General features: G+C 44.2%; 1 protein-coding gene across 1 annotated transcript; it reads left to right on the top strand.

Annotated features, from left to right (window-relative positions):
* The first annotated feature begins 1,567 nt into the window (after positions 1 to 1,567).
* mn1b (meningioma 1b) lies at positions 1,568 to 17,509 on the top strand. The gene is made up of 3 exons (XM_005729438.1): positions 1,568 to 2,440; positions 2,556 to 6,161; positions 16,696 to 17,509. The coding sequence occupies exons 2-3, from the start codon at positions 2,624 to 2,626 to the stop codon at positions 16,905 to 16,907; spliced, it is 3,750 nt and encodes a 1,249-aa protein (XP_005729495.1). The 5' UTR covers positions 1,568 to 2,440; positions 2,556 to 2,623; the 3' UTR covers positions 16,908 to 17,509.
* Positions 17,510 to 18,081: the final 572 nt, after the last annotated feature.

Genomic DNA, 18,081 nt, shown 5'->3' with positions numbered 1-18,081 from the left:
GTTCTAAATACCCGCTTGCCTTTGTTATAGTAACCTCACTGTGGGTTACTTAAGAATCTACAGACAAGAAAAACTTCCTTGTCTATTCACACCGGGATTAAATGCAGGAGGAAGGTCGTGTGGAATATATATATGTGTGTGGTTTTTTAAACATTTATTGTTCTTTTTGTAAGTTGGTAAGAAAAAACAAATGCACTGGATAATTAAAATCCACGAGAAGTACCGTGTCCAAGAGGTGTAAAATATCCCGAACCAAATACATTTATAAGCAAATATGTGAGCTGCACGCGTGAACACACATTCAGAATTACATAACACATAACACGAAATATATTTGAGAAAAGCCTCAAAAACACTGTGTGAAATATACTCAGATATGCTCTACTTCTTACAAATGTATTATTCGGACATTAGATGAGGTTGATAACCGCTCATACTCTGTTATGCTGTGACTTTTGTCTCAAAACACGAGTATGGGCTGTTCTGGCAGTTTTATGTCTTATCTTTGGATATGGCGCTACTTAACCTTACACAGATAGCCTAGGCTGTTGCAGGCCTCTAATTAACCTTTAAAAACAAATCAGGCTTATCTGTTCTTACAAAAATGTTGCCTTTTAAAGACTATAATGCTAAGAGAACAGTATTGATTTTCGGAACCGCGGCCCAATACCGTCCATATAATTTAGTTCAGATAGTCTTTTAAGGGGGATTTTTTTTAAATGTGGAATGAGGACAGTGTGATTGGCCGTCGAGGTGTGGATCGACACTTTATAATATTAGTCTGACTGACTTTTTATCCTTGCATCGAATTTCTGTCTGTATTTCCGACTAGGCGTCATAAATCAATCTACGGAGCTCAATACTGGGAAGTTTCATTATCCCTGATAGATTTCAGATTGAGATTTTGAATGTTTACGCAGTTGATTACACGTGAGAGCAAATCCAACCTTCGGATTATTAGCTCCGCACTAAGGATGCATACCAGTTCTTCTCAAATCATCGTCGTCATTACTATTATTTTAATGTAGGGCTAGAAAATCTGTGAACTCCTGCTTACTCGTCTAACCCCTTAGTTGGTGTGACTAGATCCTTTTACAGTCAGGCTTTCTGTCATTGCACTCTAGCGTAAACTGTTAAAAGCACACTGGATACTGCGTGGATCACTCTGTTTAATTCATAAAAAAATGTATTTGACCGTGAGTGGAGAGGTCTAAAGGAGCAAAGAGAACAGCATTGGGTAGAATTTAACTTCACGCAGTCTCATTCAGTTCATTTTCCCATTCCTTATCAGAATATAATTTTATGGTATACGCCAGTGTGGCAGAAAGTCTCTGTTATTTTTTATTAATGTTGTGTTTTCAGCCGCAATATCCCATCTAGTGCAAATCCCCACTTGTGCTTTCTTTTGGGGCAAAATATTACTTTTAAAGTCGAATTTACGCACACGCACGAGTTTACAATCGCTTTTACTCTGCGGACCACCTTAACAGCGTTTGTCCCGCCCTCAAGCTTTCCGTGTTCTCTGTGATTGGCTGAAATCTCGTGGATGGCAGTGGCTGTAGAAATGCAAAACTTGTTGCTGGTTCCTCTGGACGCGTTGATCTCACACAGCGCCAAGCGGTAGAGCGGACAGCGAGTGTATCTGTGAATCGCTCCCAAGTGCACTCAGACCACACCAGACAAAACTCGGTAAACGGAGGGGTCGCACGCATCAGGATCGAGACGCACGGAAAGGACTTTGGGACCTGCGCCTCGCTGCAAAGCGCATGACCGACAGTGGGTGAAGGATGCTGTCAAGCCACTCCGTAGTTGTGGAGTGCGGGTAGCGCGCGCCGTGCTGCTCCTCCGGCTTTAGGTCGCATAAACAGACGCCCCGGTTCACCCGCGGCTGGGCTGGAGAGTCGTGTTTGTGGACTTTCCATCACACTGGACTTTTGGCTACATGCCTGCTTGGCCGTTTTTGATGTTTTGAAGGACGTCGGTGGGCAGTATTTATTTAAAGAAAGATTTTCTTCACTCAAAGCCTGGACTTTTTTTTTCTCCCCCACCTTTATTTCCAGCATGGGACCTTATTCAGAAAGTCATTCTGGGACATTTGACATCAGATTGGAATAATGAATTAGCTGAGAGAAGCAGTTATTGCCCGTTTGATTGCTTCGAGTCCTCTGCGCTCACCCTTTAGTTTGTAAGCGAGCTGTATTTGTGCCATGTTCGCCCCGAAGAAATGCGCGCAGAAAACTTCGGAATGTCATAGGTCGCTCGTGTAGCAAGTTTACTAGACGGATTTTCTATTCGTTTGTTTAATCAAAAAGACTAGTGTGCTGCACGCATTCACACGGGAACAGGGACACAGTTTACGTGCGTATTTGGACACAGTCTGTCCCTTCTCTGCGTCCTTGGAGAAGTTGGATAAATATTCACAGCAATGAGAACCTATTTGGTGAGTTTTGACATTTAAATGAGATAAATTGTCATAATCAGTAGATTCAAAAAATATCTGAATAGTTCTTCTGTATCTTTTTTTCTTTTACTTTTTTTTTTCCTTTTGGGGACAGACGGAAAAATAGACAGTGTGCCGATGTCTGGCAAACTGGCCGTCATGTGGGATTGATTGCAGGGGAGTATGTTTGGGCTGGAGCAGTTTGGTTCTCAAATTAATAGCAGAAACCCTGGCCAGTCAGAGAGAAACATAAACCAACAGAGACTGAACATGGGCTCCCATTATAAAGGCCCCGGTTTTCATGCTGGAGGCCCGCCGGGAGCCGTGGAACCCGGCATGGGCCCTCTGAGCGAGCCGCAAATGCTCGGGCTCAATATGAACATGAATGGTGAGCAGTACGGTAGCTTTCACCCGCGGGGACACTCAGACATGCATGCAGGCAGTGGACTTCAGCAGCAGCAGGGGCAAGGACCAATGCATGGATTTTTTAACAACCAGCAACCTCATCAAGGACATCCTCACGGCCATCAACCCCACCCCCACCCACATCACCCCCATTTCAGTGGGAATTTTGGAGGGCCAGAGCCAGGGTCATCATGCCTGCATGGCGGCAGGCTGATGGGCTACAACAACAATAACGGCATGGGACCACAGCAGGGCTTTGGAGAAGGATTTGATCCTCTTGCTGAGGGACAGACGGGTGATGGCTTTCCCCAGCAGCAGCAACAGCAACCGCAGCAGCGGCCTGGTAACATGCCTGACTTTCAGCATCATGGCCCTCCAAGTGGGAACCACGCTGTCCCTGCTCCCTGTCTCCCCCTGGACCAGTCACCTAATAGAGCAGCATCCTTTCATGGTCTTCCTTCTTCCTCATCCTCTTCATCTGAGTCTCATGGTTTGGAACCTCGGCGGCTGCCAAACCAAGGAGCCGTAGAGGGATTAGAATATAACTTTCCAAGTGAACCTCCATCTGGACATTTTGATGTACCTGTATTTTCTCCTTCAGAATCAGAATCTCAGTTACCACATTTTGGGCCAGGAAGACCAGTTCCCGGTGGGAATTTCCCAGGGAACGCTGGCATGCCACGGACACCAGGTATGCCGGGCATCTCTAAGGGACACCAGCCACCACCCCAGCCCCAGCAGCCTCAGCACGGAGTGTTTTTTGAACGTTTTGGAAATGGCCGGAAAGTGCCCGTGGGAATGGAGCCTGGGGTCAATCCAAGACATCCTCTCATGCAGCAACAACAACAGGCTGGCTTGATAGCCAGACAGAACTCATGCCCCCCTGGCCTCCCTCGACCCCCTCAGGCTGAGCCCGGCACTCCTAACCCTAACATTCTGGATGGAGGGGTCATGATGCCTGGCCAACACAACCAGTTTGAATATCCCATTCACAGACTGGAAAACAGGGGCCTGCACCCCTATGGGGACCCCATGTTTAATATGCAACAGCCAGCTCCTCCTCCCTCCCAACAGCCTGCAAATCAGAGGCTCCAACACTTTGACTCTCCTTATATGAACATGGCAAAAAGGCCTAGATTTGACTTTCCTAATGCACATGGCGGCGAGGGCTGGTGTGGCGGTATGGACAACCACCTCTCTCCATCTGCCTACCCTGGCCTTCCTGGAGAGTTCACCCCACCCGTGAATGAAGGTTTTGGACCAGGTCCGCTGCAGCATCCAGGGCCCGAGCAGCAGTCTCTGCAGCAGCGCCAGAATGCAGCTATGATGATAAAGCAGATGGCCTCTCGCAACCAACAGCAAAGAATGAGGCAGCCGAGTCTACAGCAGTTGGGTCACCATGGCGATGTACCTCCAGGCCCAATGGTTCACGGAGGCCCAGTCGGGAGCATGCCTCATCCTGGCTTTGACAGGGAGAATAGTGGCAGGATGCCCAACATTGATGGGCAAAATCCTCATGTAACTCAGGAGAACTCCTGGTTTCAGGGGTCCCACCCACCAGGAGAAATGATGTCACGGCGTATGGGTGGAGCGGGTAATGAGTCAGGGCCTCATGACATGGGGCTCCAACAGAACGGCGCTGGGATAATGTTTAGGCCGGGCATCGGCATGCAGGAGCCCATGAGAATACCAGGAGATGGACATGTGCAGAACCTTCATTCCCCAGGCATGCACTCACAGTTCAGTGGCAACATGGGCAACCTCACACAAATGCAGTCTCCGGGAGCAGGAGCAGGACATCCAAATGCACCAGCAGAGAGACGGCCAGCTGACTTCCCTGCACCTTCAATGGGAGCACAGCCAGCTTTTCCCTATGGGGGGGCTAACCGTCAGGGGCCGGCTCACAGTGCTCCCCAGGGGGTGAGCACCTCACCTGGCAACTACCCTCCTCAGTCTGAGTTCCCCTCGGGCCAGCGGTCGTCTGTTAGTAAGCTTGGAAATCTGTCCCTCGGGAACTTCAGCAAAACCAGCTCTAAAGACAGTGTTTTCGGCCAGAGCTGCCTAGCGGCCCTTTCCACAGCCTGCCAGAACATGATCGCTAGCCTAGGGGCCCCCAATCTTAACGTAACATTCAACAAGAAGAACCAAAACGAGGGCAAGCGAAAACTGAGTCAGACTGAGCAGGACATTAATAGCAGCACATCTAATGGGACTGGCAGTGCTGGTCCTGAATATTTTCAGACCAGCACTTCCCAGAACAGCCAGATGCCTGGCACTGGGAATAGCAACTCTAAGCCTGCAAGTCAAAGCCAGACGGTGCAGGGGGAAGCCAGTGCCCTCTCCCCAAATTACAACATGGACGCTACCCCGTGCAGTGAGGGGAAGGCAACAACAGGGAGTGGGAGAGGGAGAGGGAGGAGAAAAAGAGACAGTGGACATGTGAGCCCTGGAATTTTTTTTTCCTCTGATAATAGTAACCCTGTTGTAAGTCCAGGCCAGCAGACCCCCTCGGCTGGCGTTGGGGAGAGGGGTGGGGGCACGCCCCATGAGAAACAACTCCAATCGCCCTCTTGGGGGAAAGGAGGTGACCTAATGTTGGGGGACCAGGCTGACCTTATGTCTTCTTTAGACAGTGGCATTCAAAGTGTTGCCAAGTCTGACAGCAGCTCACCAAGAGTGGACTTTTCTGAAGATGTCAGCACCCACTATGGCAATGAGGATGAGGTGTCCTCCAGCTCAGATGCAGGAGGGGCCTCAGCCAGCAAACCTAATCGCAGCCCTATAATCAACGGCTCACCCAAAATGCAGAGGAGTGACCACGGGTTGATAAATGGACAAAAGCCCCTTGGCATGGGCATTAACAATCATACTACCTCGACGCCAGACACCTATGGACTGAATGCTGGTGTGGGCACAGGGGCCAGTGGGGTCAGCCACCCGGGCACTCCTGGGGTGGAACAGGTACGCACCCCATCCAGCACCTCTGGCCAGGAAGAAATCCATCCTCTGGAGATTCTGCAGGCCCAAATCCAGCTACAGCGGCAGCAATTCAGTATCTCTGAAGACCAGCCCTTGGCCATGAAGACAGGCAAAAAGAATGGCGACTGTCCCTCACAGAACGGAGACAATGAGCTGGCGAGCTGCAGCCCGGATGCTGGGAAGGGCTCAATGGGCACTATTGACCTTGACACCCTCATGGCAGAGCAGCACGCCACCTGGTACGTGCCCAGTGACAAGGTTATGATGGACGGGTCAGAGGATGACAAGGCCACGGGACCCTGGGAAAAAAATAAGAGCCAGAACAGCAGTAAAGAAGGTAAATGAAACAGTCTCTTTCTTTAAGTTTTAATTAATCTCTCTCACCCTCGTCACAGTCTCTCTCATGCGCCACTCACATTACATCAGCAGCTCATGCTCATGCAAATGAACAGATTTTCTTTCTTAAATGTCATTTATTTATTTTCAAAATCTGAAATGCAGTGATAACAGCACCAGTATAAATATGTAAAATAATCAGGTGACACTTACAAGAGAAAACATTTTGTCCACATTGCGCAGGCAGAAAGCAGTGTCTCCGTTTAACTGGGGCCTTTGGGTTTTAGAGGTTTAACGTTTATAGGAGGATACTACATTTAATAGTAGAGCCATTCATAGTCTTGAAAAGAGAGAAAGACAAAGAAAAAATATTTTCTTTTTTGAATTGGGTCTGTAGTACGAAATGTAAAAAACAACAACAACAACACACACACACACACACACACACACGAGTATATATCTATATATAAACCGAAATAACAATAAGCAAAATAAACTTGCATTCATGCAAAGTATTTTATAGGGTTCTTCCGTCCAGAGGCACTTCAAAAGAACAGCTCAAGAAAAGTAAACATTTCCTGTGGCTCTTTATCTCGGTTTTCAGGGTGAACAACTACATTGTAAGATTAATAGCTTTCTGAGGATATGCGTTTTCGCAGCGGGGTTTCCCCCTCGCCTTGTTACGTGTTTGTTTTTGTTATTACCATGAGATAATACTGAGCTGCTGAAAGAGGATTTTTTTTTAAACATTTGTTGGACGGGAGATTAGACAGCATGGTGATATTAATGCCATTCATTTTCAGTTTTGTTTTACGTGAGAAATGGAAATGGCGAAAAAGATGAAAGAGTTAAATGCTTTTTTAAATTGTTAAATGTTTGTTTCGTCTTGCTCCCTGTCCCTTTTGAATAATGTAAAATAATTGTCTCACACAGTCAATTTATAAATATTTTTACTATTTACAGCACATTATTTTGGTTGTTTTGTTTTTGAATGAAATTGGAAAAAGAAACTGACTCTAAGGCACAGAATTAGTTTTTTAAACTGCAGTCTGCAGACGTGGTTTATGGATACAATGCGATTTATCTTCTTTATTATTATTATTATTATTATTATTATTATTATTATTATTTTCTTTGTATTTTTTAGTGGCCCTAAATAAATAAAATGCAGACAAACAAATATACTATTTAGCTGTTAGAGCCATGATAATAATAATAATAATGAAATTAATAATATTAATAAATTCAATTTATTTTAAAAACCTAAATTTATGATGCTTCAATATGATTTGTCATTACGTGCTTTAGTCATAATGACATCGTTTTTGCAGTGCAACTGCATCATTAAGACAAGCTTTGTGTATTATAATATGCTACTTTAATTATTGGTGTTATATTTATTGCTTCTTTTTACTTGTCTCTTCATTCTCATTTTATTTCCCTTTTCCTTTTCGCGTGGGTTCTTTAGTCGCTCATTTCAAACCACAGCGTTGTACGGAGGCGTCTGTCGGTGTTAGCAGACGGACAAGCTTTTAAATGGTTGAACAGTGGCGGGTTTGCGCTGAAGGGCCCCTGCGTCTTTTGATATATAATAATAATATGGATAGGTTATATAATTGCGCGAGTGGCTTCGCGCGTCTCGAACGCCTCTTTGTTCTGATCGGCGCGAGCGCAGAGAGAGGGGCGGGGACGCGCATCGCGCGGACTCTGGAGTCCAGGCACACTTGTTTATGAGACTGAGCACAGGACGTCTCGCTGTAGCAGTGGTGGCATTACATCTAAAAAGCACTCTGACTCACCATTTAGGTTTTTTTTTGTGTTCACCCGGTCATAGAGTAACTGTAACAAGCGGTGTGCTGCATATTAATGTGATCCACAATCAGCCAAACTGGTGCATTTCTGCTCACCTATCCCTGTGCTTCCTCATAATTAAAGAGGCTTCTGTTGTCAGAGATGTATAAATGGTTACTCATTTTGATTATAATTACTGAGCAAATCTAACAATGATGAGCAGTCAGCCACACTCATCCTGCTGCATTTACTATTTTAATTCCTCTGGGGCTGATGGCACATTTAAAAAAAATTTCAATAGGCAAAAATCAGTAATTTAAGACAGAATAGTCCTCCTCTCCTTCCTCTCTCCTCTCCTCTCCTCCCTCTCCTCCTCTTCTCTCCTTTCCTCTTTCAGCCCTCCCTGCATGGACACAAGGCATGCAGCTCTGGAGCGATCGATAGCTAGTTAGCACAAATCACGGCTCCTGACAGTTTCTCATTTGAGTGCTTCAGACAGCAAAGATGAAAAAAGGGTGGAGGTGTATTTGAGAGGGGGGAGGGGGATTTTAAGATTGAATCTGATGCTTAGGCTACACAGAAGGGAGCAAAATAACATAATAATTTAAGATAAATCATAGCCCACAGTGCAGTTCCATAACATCCCACAGGCTTTTCACACTGCAAAAAATATCCATCTCCACCACTGAGTCGAGTTATAAGTCCTCAGCCTTGTAAACAAAAATCTGCCACTGGCAAGATAATGCCAGTGACACTAATGTAAAATAAATCAAGGCGATTCTTTAGTCCATTAGGCTTAATGAAATTTAACTGGGTCATAGAAAAATGACCATTTTAATTACAAAGAACTTAATTTGTGTAATTCCAGTAAAAATGATTCTTCCTCACGTATCTGGGCATTTTAACGAATGTTCAAAGATGACATGACTTGTTAAGATATTTCTATGCTGTGGAACTATAACTGTCATGTGAGTCGTACGTGCTGGCTAAAAAGAAGTGCAGCCATGTTACATTTTTTTTCCTTGCAGGTCAAATAGTTCTCTGACCCCTTCCAAAAAACCACACTTCTTTCCTCACCACAGCATGTACACACAGCACATGTCTTAGTATTTGTTTAGAATTATGCATAGATTCTTTTTATTCTTGTGTCAGATCAATAACTTCAGTAATGATGAACAGTAATAGATAAAAGCCTTGTTTTAAAGGTGAAAAAAATGCTTTGATATTTAGTTCAGTTGTCTGGCGCTCATCTTTTCAGAGAATGTATCTCTATATGAAAAATGGCTTATTTCTAGAGAAACTTGAGGCTTTGTGCTCAAAGTGTTTTTACTCAGTTGTGTCAAGAAATTTACCTTGAGAAGTGGACCAGGGCAATCAGCAGGCTGTGTGTACTTTGGATATCTGTATCTGATGAGGTGAGAATGACCAGCGTTGGGGGTCAAGGATCACTTTAGTTCCTTTGAAGTTGAAGCTTTTCAATCTTGATCACCATTTCACTCAAATGTAAAGTAGGGAAGTGTAGAATAATTGCTGTTGTCATGTGTATTTGTCTTTCAGGAGGATTTCAGGAGCTATATATCTCGCTATGCTTTAAATAAGCCCCAGTGCTGATATTTACAAGCAGTGTGTAACTTACTGGATGCTTGAGTATGCAGATAAAAGCTAAACTGTGCTTATAGGAACTGTATTCTGAGTGCTGATATCTGTGCATCCCGGCTCACATCTCTGTGGTCTCTTTGTGCCTGTTAAAGTGATGCGTGTGGCAGTAATGTCCCCCACTGGACCCCATACTTGGCCTCCTATCTAAGTGACGTTGTGCAGCGCAAGCCTTTCGCCCAGGCACAGCAATACCAGTTGCAGAGTCTGGTGTGCTGCTCGGCGTACCCGAACTCTCAAGGAGGTTTAGCAAGGAGGAAGAAGTTTTTAGGTGTACACGATCAACTTTCCCATGTCAGTTAATGTTATTTCTCCTTTTTCTAAAAGCATTTTTTTTTACGCTCTTCCTCTTCCCTTCTCTTCTGTATATCTTTGCCAGAAGCTGACCGCTCATTTGGAAAGTTGTGCATAGTCAAGATAACAGGCGAGCAGCAGGCGTAGGAAGTGATTCAGTTATTTTTATTTTTACTTTTCACTGTTTTTTTTTTTTTTTTTTTTTTTTTTTCCCCGTACACAGTTTTTTTTTCACACTTCACAGTTGACCTCCTAGAATAGTTTTCACTCTTCACGCTCAGTAATCAGTCCTTAAACAGCTTTAATAATGATCAAATCTGTCACTCTGACTTTGACAGCTTTGAAAAGAAGAAGCTTTCGTCTTTATCACACCTACGAGAAAGTACTTAAAGCACAAAAAAGGAGGCTGTATTGATAGCATGGAGAACAATCCTGTGAGACTACCTGGCTTTGACATTTCGGTACGACAACAGCTCCTCAAATCACGCCAGTAATTTGTGCTTCCTTTTTCTAAAATAGAAGAAAGTGATTGGCACGTGCTTGAAATGTGGAGGGGGGAGGGGAAAAAACAGCTTGGGGCAGTCTGTGTTCTTTACCTGTCATTACAAGGTGTTTTATATCGACTTTTTTTTTTCTCCCAACAACACACATCCACCGCACACTTCTGCACTTCATCATTATGATAATCATAGCAATTAGCATTGTTAATATTGTTTTCCGAAAGTCATAATTCATCTTCCAGTGACTACTTCAAGCTGACTTGGTTATTGACAGGTTCATCCAAGCTGCAAAGGACGGTTAGTTTTTAGCAGCACAGATGTATTAATGCAAGAAAAGGGCAACACTTGAAAAAGTGTCTGTAGTGTGGACATAAAAAAACAAACAAACAATATGCATTAAAATATTTTAATGTGAAATTTTCTTTTACTCCTTTAGCGTGTGTGTGTGTGTGTGTGTGTGCACTGGCACTGCAACTTGCATATGCATTTGCCTGCTGTGGACATAAAGTTTGATTTATTTAGACTCAGTGTCATGCCCACGGCTTCAGCCTCAGATCTCAGGTGTCTCTCCCGTTGGAGCGCGTGCACAGTGATTCCTAACAAAACATTTAAGAGTATTTACTCTGAGTGTAAAGTATACAGTATCGAAATGCATCCGTCTTTATATTTAAAGCATCTAGATTTAAGACAGTTTCTGTTTGCGTGTGACATGTGCGTGGTTTTCATGTTCCTTGGGATCTTTGCAAGACAGTCAAAGGAAGCCTATTAAAGACACGTGCTGGTGACTGATGAAGAGAGAGTGAGAGAAAAAGACGAACCAAAGTGTCAAGACTTTTTTTTGCGTTGCTGGAGTTTCAACTCTTCAAAATAGAACCTGCATCCGGTGTTTTGTTTTCCCTGGGGAAAGGTGTTAGAATAAAATGAAACTTGTCTCAGCATGTGGTAAATATTCTCCTTGGAAGCAGCAAGGAATGGAAAGCTGATTATACCTAGGCGATGCACAGAGGGAGGAGTTCCAAGCATTTGAATGTGGGTGCAAGTGGCAAGCCTCCAAAAATGTCCATGTGTCTTGTTTAGCGACACAGGGGTCCAAAGAAGACAGACGCATTTCAAAAAACCAAACCCCAAAAATCAGTTTGATACAAAGGTCCCGAAAGATGTCCTGGGTTCATGTATTCACTGTTAGTCAAGTGCAGCTTTTTAAAAAGTGTGTGTGTGTGTGTTTTTACTTTCTTTTTTCCAGAGGTGTAGATGTTGTCATGCTGCCAGGAGCGGTTATGTTATGTGCCATACAGGTAGTCGTCAGGCAGTGTTTAATTTGTATTGTGGAACTGACAAATGAGTTATGACACTGGAGCTGTTTCTCTTGGGAGACAGAAGTAGAAACCGATGGTGGGCAAGAGAAACTAAGAGAGATAGAGAGAAGTTTTGTGTGTGTGTGTTTTATTTTTTTCCCCTTAAAAGAACATCTGTGGTTTCGCTCACGAGGTGAGTGAGGAGGTAATAGCTACCATTTGCATTTATGGAAGAGAAAATAATTCAATTTTTCCATCACTTTCATGCACCACAACCATTGTTCATTCTAGTCTGTGTGTAGGAGTTGTTTTTTTTTTTCTCAGTGTAGCTGTGTATCTATAGCTCTTCAAATATGTCTGTCCATAAAACTGTCCCTACTTAACACCAATTAGAAAAATACTAAATAAACAGTATAATATTCTACATTTTACTCCTTACACTGTACATGTTGATTTGGGTTTTCTTTGTTTTGTTTTTGTGTGTGTGGCAGGTTGTGGTGAAAAATGAAATTAGGCACATTATTGTTTTAGCTCGAAACAAAAACCAAAGGCATGAGAAACATCTTCGAGTAGCCTTTGTTTTCATGTGTGCGCGAACCCTTCCGAAAAGACCGAAGCGCGCAGTACTGTGCTGTGAAACAAAATAGAGACAGCGAAGTAGATCAATATGTCACTGACTTGGATGACATGTTGGACAGGTCCCGGACATGGTTGTGAGTTATGAAAGAGGCACTAAATCACTTCCCGTGTTCTGATTTGTGTCTGGTTTCCTAAGCGCTTCTTGTGGCCAGAGGCAGAGGTGTGCGTGTGTGCGTGCGTTTGTGTGGGTATGAGTTTGAGGAGATGGCAGTGGGTGTGTTGTTGGTGAGAAGGTAACAAATGCTGGGGGCAGAGCCTGCCTGGGCAAGTTTTTCTCTCTCTCCTTTTTTCCCCCCACTTTATGTTTCAGGCCAGAGAACAGAGAGGAAATTCAAACCAAAATAACCTCTGTGCCCTTGCCTGAGAAATGTGCCCCTGCTCCCCGCAGATATCCTCTCTGCTCTGAGGGAAAGGTCACACTTCGGCAGTTGGGTGGAGATGAGGGGGAGTTTGCAGGCGGCCCCCCGGTGCATGGATACCTGGGACAGTACCTTTGTTAGCCCCACTGATCTTTATTAAGGCTTGACTCAACATATTTCTTTGTTTTTAGGAATATTATTTGGCTTAGCCGCTTCAGATCATTTTTGGCATGTTCTGAGGTTTCACTGAAACCATATAATGAAGATTGCAAAGTGTTCTGCTCATCTTTGGTTATGTCTGACTCCTGAAGAGATGCAAAACTTTTACTCTTGCACGTCTTTTCCTGTGGCTTTTTCTCTGTGGATTGTAACGGGTGTTTTGTGCTGACAAAGACAGACTCCTCACACAACACCATAGTGTTAGTTGTTATGCTAAAGGAATCTGACCTGATGTCAAACACTGTCATAGGAGCGGAGGCCTTTGGGTGTTTTTTTTTTTTTTTTTTTTTTTCTTTTTGCAGCGAGTGGAGCATTCTGATTGGTCTGGTTTGTGTTCAGAGAGGATGGGGTCACGGCCTCAGGAGCGTGAGGTTAAAGGTGAAGTGTCGTCATGGAAGTCTAGAGCTCGGGATTAAAAAAAAAAAAAAAAAAAGGGGGAAGGGGGTTGCACATGCGTGTGCCACATGAGATCCCGAGTCCTGGGAAATGTGTGTGATGAAGGCTTTTTGTAGATTCAAATATGTGGCATGCATTGATTTTTATTTATTTTTCTTTCCTTCTATCAGTTAATTTAAAAAAACATGCAATACGTGCGTCAGTCGTCATTATTTTTAAGAGTAAGTTAAAAAAATGAATTGCCGCTGCAATACTTATTATTTCATGGGTGGAGGATACAGACTCGGAGCAGCCATTGTTTATCTTCCTGCGTTGCTTCGGGTGTGTTGAGTGTGTGCGGCATGACATGTAAACCCGTGTCAGGCCGTCAGCTCCCAGACACATTGGTGTCATCCAGACAACCAGAGCTGTGCGCTGTGCTCCCTGCCTTCATGGCATTCGAGCTCTACTCATCTCTGTAAATTGTTTCTGGCTGTGTCTGTGAGACAGCTCCACAACCCTGCTGCTGCTGTGCCTGCATGTGTGTGTGTCTGTGTGTGTGTGGGAGCATCATCACCAGGTACCAAATAAAAATGTACTGCACTTGGGGTAAGAGATATGGTGATATAAGAGCATCACGTTAAATTCAGTGCCTACTTAACACATCACTTTGGTAATCTTTTGTGGCTGTAATGTGGTTAAGGATATTTAGGTGTATTTGTGGCTCGGCGCAGCTGCTTGTGCCGTTTCCGTTTTATTAGGTATTTTCCCCGCGTGCTTGTTGAAGCTAAGCACTTGTTCTCTTCAGATGAATTGGCTATTATTGAGATATTACCGTGGATATGAATTCTACCTTCGTCAGTGAACAACCCTAACAAGATAGATCTTATTGAGGGGGGGGGGGTAGAAGAAAAAAAAAAAGATTTTCCTGCTTGTAAAATGTCATGGTGATTTGGGATTTAGTCTGGTGTGATTTAGAATTTCACACCGTCGTTTCCACCTTTTGAACAAATCCGTCGGCATGGATAATGCTTGCGATTTAAATGTAGTGTCAGGATTTTTTTTTTTTACCCCCCTCAACCCATAAAATCACAGTCTCTCTCATAATACTCATACTGACTAATATATTTGATCATGTGGTGGTCAAGTGTTTGTGTGTTGGATTTTGCATATGTTTTTAATGCTAAATGGCAATCACCCCATTTTTTTCCTCCTGTGTTTAGTAGTATTTTTAAAGCATTTCTTATGCTTGTATATGTGTAAAATAAACTGTGAGAATATGGAAAGGATGCATTTATGTTTGTGGGAAATATTCATTTTGTTGTATTAGACTATGCATACATTTTTTTGTTAGTGTATTTTCCACCTTTTTCCTTGTGTTGAAGCTGAGTAATGTGTGTAGCCGGGTTCGTGTGTGTGTCTTTCTGCGTGCACGTCCATATGTAGTCAGGCGTATGTGTGTGCACGTGGAGCAGCAGCTGAGGGCTTGTGTGAGTATGGCAGTGGCAGCAGCGGTTGGCGTGTTGTGTGTGTGTGTGTGGGGTTTTTTGTTTTTTGGTTTTTTTTTTTGGGTGCGTGTGTTGTCAGTTTGCTGTGTGTCAGCAGTGAGCCACGGGAACGCTTGGCTGCCTATTCAGGCCGGTGCGGACCCTGCTGTGCCCAGCTAGCATGAGCTGCTGGCGGGTGCTGGAGGGCACAGTGCTGGGAAGAGGGAGTGTGAGTGGTTACGGTGGAGAGGGGGGGGCGATACTGGCAGGGGGTTGGGGATCAGCCGTGCTGAGGTGTATGACTGGACCCTCTGGCAAATGTGAGATCTTGTCACAACCGCCACCAACACCGCTCTAAATCCTCATTTCTCCCTTACCCCCTGCACCCTCAGCCTCCACTTACACCACGTCTGTAGTCCTTGGGAGGGAGATGGAGACAGAGAGACAGAGAGAAGAGCTCACAGAGACCGGCAGTCAGAGATGCAGATGAAATGGAGAACAACGGGGAGGCTTGGCTGCCTGACCTTTCACCAAATCCCCCCACTTTTCCATTCCAGTGGTCGCAGCCCAGACGGGCTGGGGGGCAAGCCTGCCTGAGCGCCTGCATGTCTTCCTGCCTTTCTTGGTTGTCCTAGCTGCATGGTCTTATCTAGTCTAGCTCGGCCTTCTCTCTGCCTGCATAAAATCGCTGCTGCCTAAGCCTTTTATGAGGGCAGAGAGGAAGGGAGATGGAAATGGTAAGCAAAGCGAAAATAAAACATGGTTAAGAAGCAAAGGAGGATGAGCAAAAAGAGAACACAGGGTAAGGGATGAGAAAGGGGCTGGCGCGATGCTTCTCTTTTCTCCTAGGTGAGCGTTAGCCTGACTGGTGCGTTGTGATCTGCAGCCTCTGTGCCCAGACTGTCGTCTATCACAGCCTCTCCTTTCTCTGACGCATGTAACTCAGCTTGTCAGCGCTGTTTTCCACCTGTCTCTACACTCAGACATCTAGTTGTCCCTGCACCTCAAAGGTCTTCGTCTTCGTGCAGCACACCGATCCGTTTCAACCATCCGCACAGAGTATGTTTTGTGTGGGGAGGAGGTGGGAGATTAATCGGACTGATTTAAGTGAAGGATCCTTAACATCTTTATACGCATTTTCTCTTTGCTCTGGGCTCGCTTGGAGGCAGAGCCCAAAACACAGGATGCAACACTTGTGTCATAACACCTAGCCCTAGCACTAACTCTTTGCTAGTGTTTCTCTTATTTTAGTTTTTTATGTTCCTGCTTCCAAACTTTTCCTTATTTCTGGCCTCTTTTCTCTCTGATTGCTACAGTCTGCATCTTGGCAGATATGTTTGATGAATTGTGATGTACCACATTTAAAAAAAATAAATAAGAAAATCTTCTCCTGGCTAATTTTGCCACTGAACAGAACACAAGGCTTTTTGCGACCATTTATTATGACGCTTCACACATTGGTGACACAGCGTCGATGCTGGGGCATGATCATTATACCAGTAAATTGGGTCAAGCGGGGCTAAAGGACAGGTGTCTCGGTACTCTCTGGCCCACTGACCAGAGGTCATTAGGAGGGTTCCACATTTGCACGCCTGGTCGCAGCCAAAATATATGCGCTTACATTTAACGTACGCCCGTGTTTTCACGTGTTTATATCAGGCGACAGGAGGCGGATGCGAGGAGAGGGGAGCTTTTGCTTGTATCCTCCTATTCGGGTCTTATTGATGGGTGGTGGAATAATGTTGAATTAATTTCACAGTGCAGATTTAGAGTGGGATGTGAAGATGACACTTGTTTAATTAAAAGTGTGTACTTTAAATGGTTCGTCTGAATCAGAGAATGCCAACTGCTTGAAGTTGTTTTTTCCATTTTTCTGCTGTCTTAATTAACCGCTTCCTCTCTGTTGTTGTCTGTCTGCAGAATCTGAGCTCACCCAGAGTAAGCCTGGAGCCGGAGCCCCGGGGGCTGTAGGAGGTGGGAGCAGTGGAGGAAACCACCTGCAGTGCCTGTCTGTCCACTGCACAGACGAGCTCGGGGACAGTAAAGGCCGAGGGGGGCCCGTCTCGTCGTGGCGCTCTCTCCACTCTGATATCTCAAACCGATTTGGGACGTTTGTGGCGGCACTAACTTGAGGGGGGGAAAAGAAGAGAAGAAGACGATGACCCAGCAGGACGAATTAAAGAAGATCAGAAAATATCAAGAAAGAGAGATTCAGAGACATTTAACCACGATAAGGATGCGACTATGTTAATTTGTGGATGGAACGACTGTGTGCCGCTCTTGCCTGTTCAGGGAGAGAAAGACATTTACACTCACAAATGGAACACAAATACAGCTACACACACGCACACGTGCACGCACACACACACACGCACACACACATGCTCACAGACACTCGAACACCATGTTTTGTTTTCTGATACATGCAGTCACACTTAAGAAAACTGCTGGACAATAACAGCACGGGGCTCTACTCGACGATGCCCACATCTGGAAAACCTCAAATCATTTATTTTTCTTTTCTTTTCTCGGTTGAAGAAAAATAAGAAATGTTAAAGGAGGAGAACGCAAAAACGAGAAGCATAAGGAGAGAGGTGAAGTTGTCATTGGCTTTGATTGTATACCAGTGTTTAGTCTTATGACTTATATTACTACCTGTTCTTAAACTTAGCTAAGATTGCCTTTGTAATGTGTATGGCAACTTCGGCATATGTCAGTCAAACCCCCCCCCCCCAAAATAATAAAATAAAATCCTGGCCTTTCACTCCTGTATTACAATTAAATATGGCCCAGTGGTTCAGAAACACCCCAAATACTAAAAAGGAGAACGAGAGGAAGGCGGGATTACGCTTGAATGTAACTCAGCAATTTTCCTTGTGAACACAAAGTTGTTCCTCTTTGTCAACGCGAAATTTAACCTTTATCGTTTGCTGCTCTAAATCATAAGGTTTGTTGTAGCTCTCTATTATTTGCGTTTCTGAGAATGTCTTTCCCTCATTCTATTCTATTCTATACTTTTTTCTGCTTTTCTCTTCTGTAGATCTTGTGAGCTCAACCACTTGTATACAACTCAGCCAATGAAAACTAAAAAAAGGGGGGAAAAAATGGAGGTCAAGGGATTGATAAATAAGGGAATTGAAAAAAAGATTATTGGTATTGCACATGTATAATAAGAGAAAATTTGCTGTGTGTTAGGCAATCTTGTAATCTTTAAATAAAGCTTCTGTTGAATTTGAATTTCTCAAACAATAGATGGAGGACTGTGACGGCAATTTAAAAACTGATTTTTTTGTTTCCTTTTTTTAA

The sequence above is a fragment of the Pundamilia nyererei genome, unplaced genomic scaffold, assembly GCF_000239375.1.
Source record: "Pundamilia nyererei isolate P.nyererei 1_Seehausen unplaced genomic scaffold, PunNye1.0 scaffold00033, whole genome shotgun sequence".
Taxonomy (NCBI): Eukaryota; Metazoa; Chordata; class Actinopteri; order Cichliformes; family Cichlidae; genus Pundamilia; species Pundamilia nyererei.
Note: the sequence above shows the minus strand (reverse complement) of the source record. Positions and strands in the feature narration are given on the sequence as shown.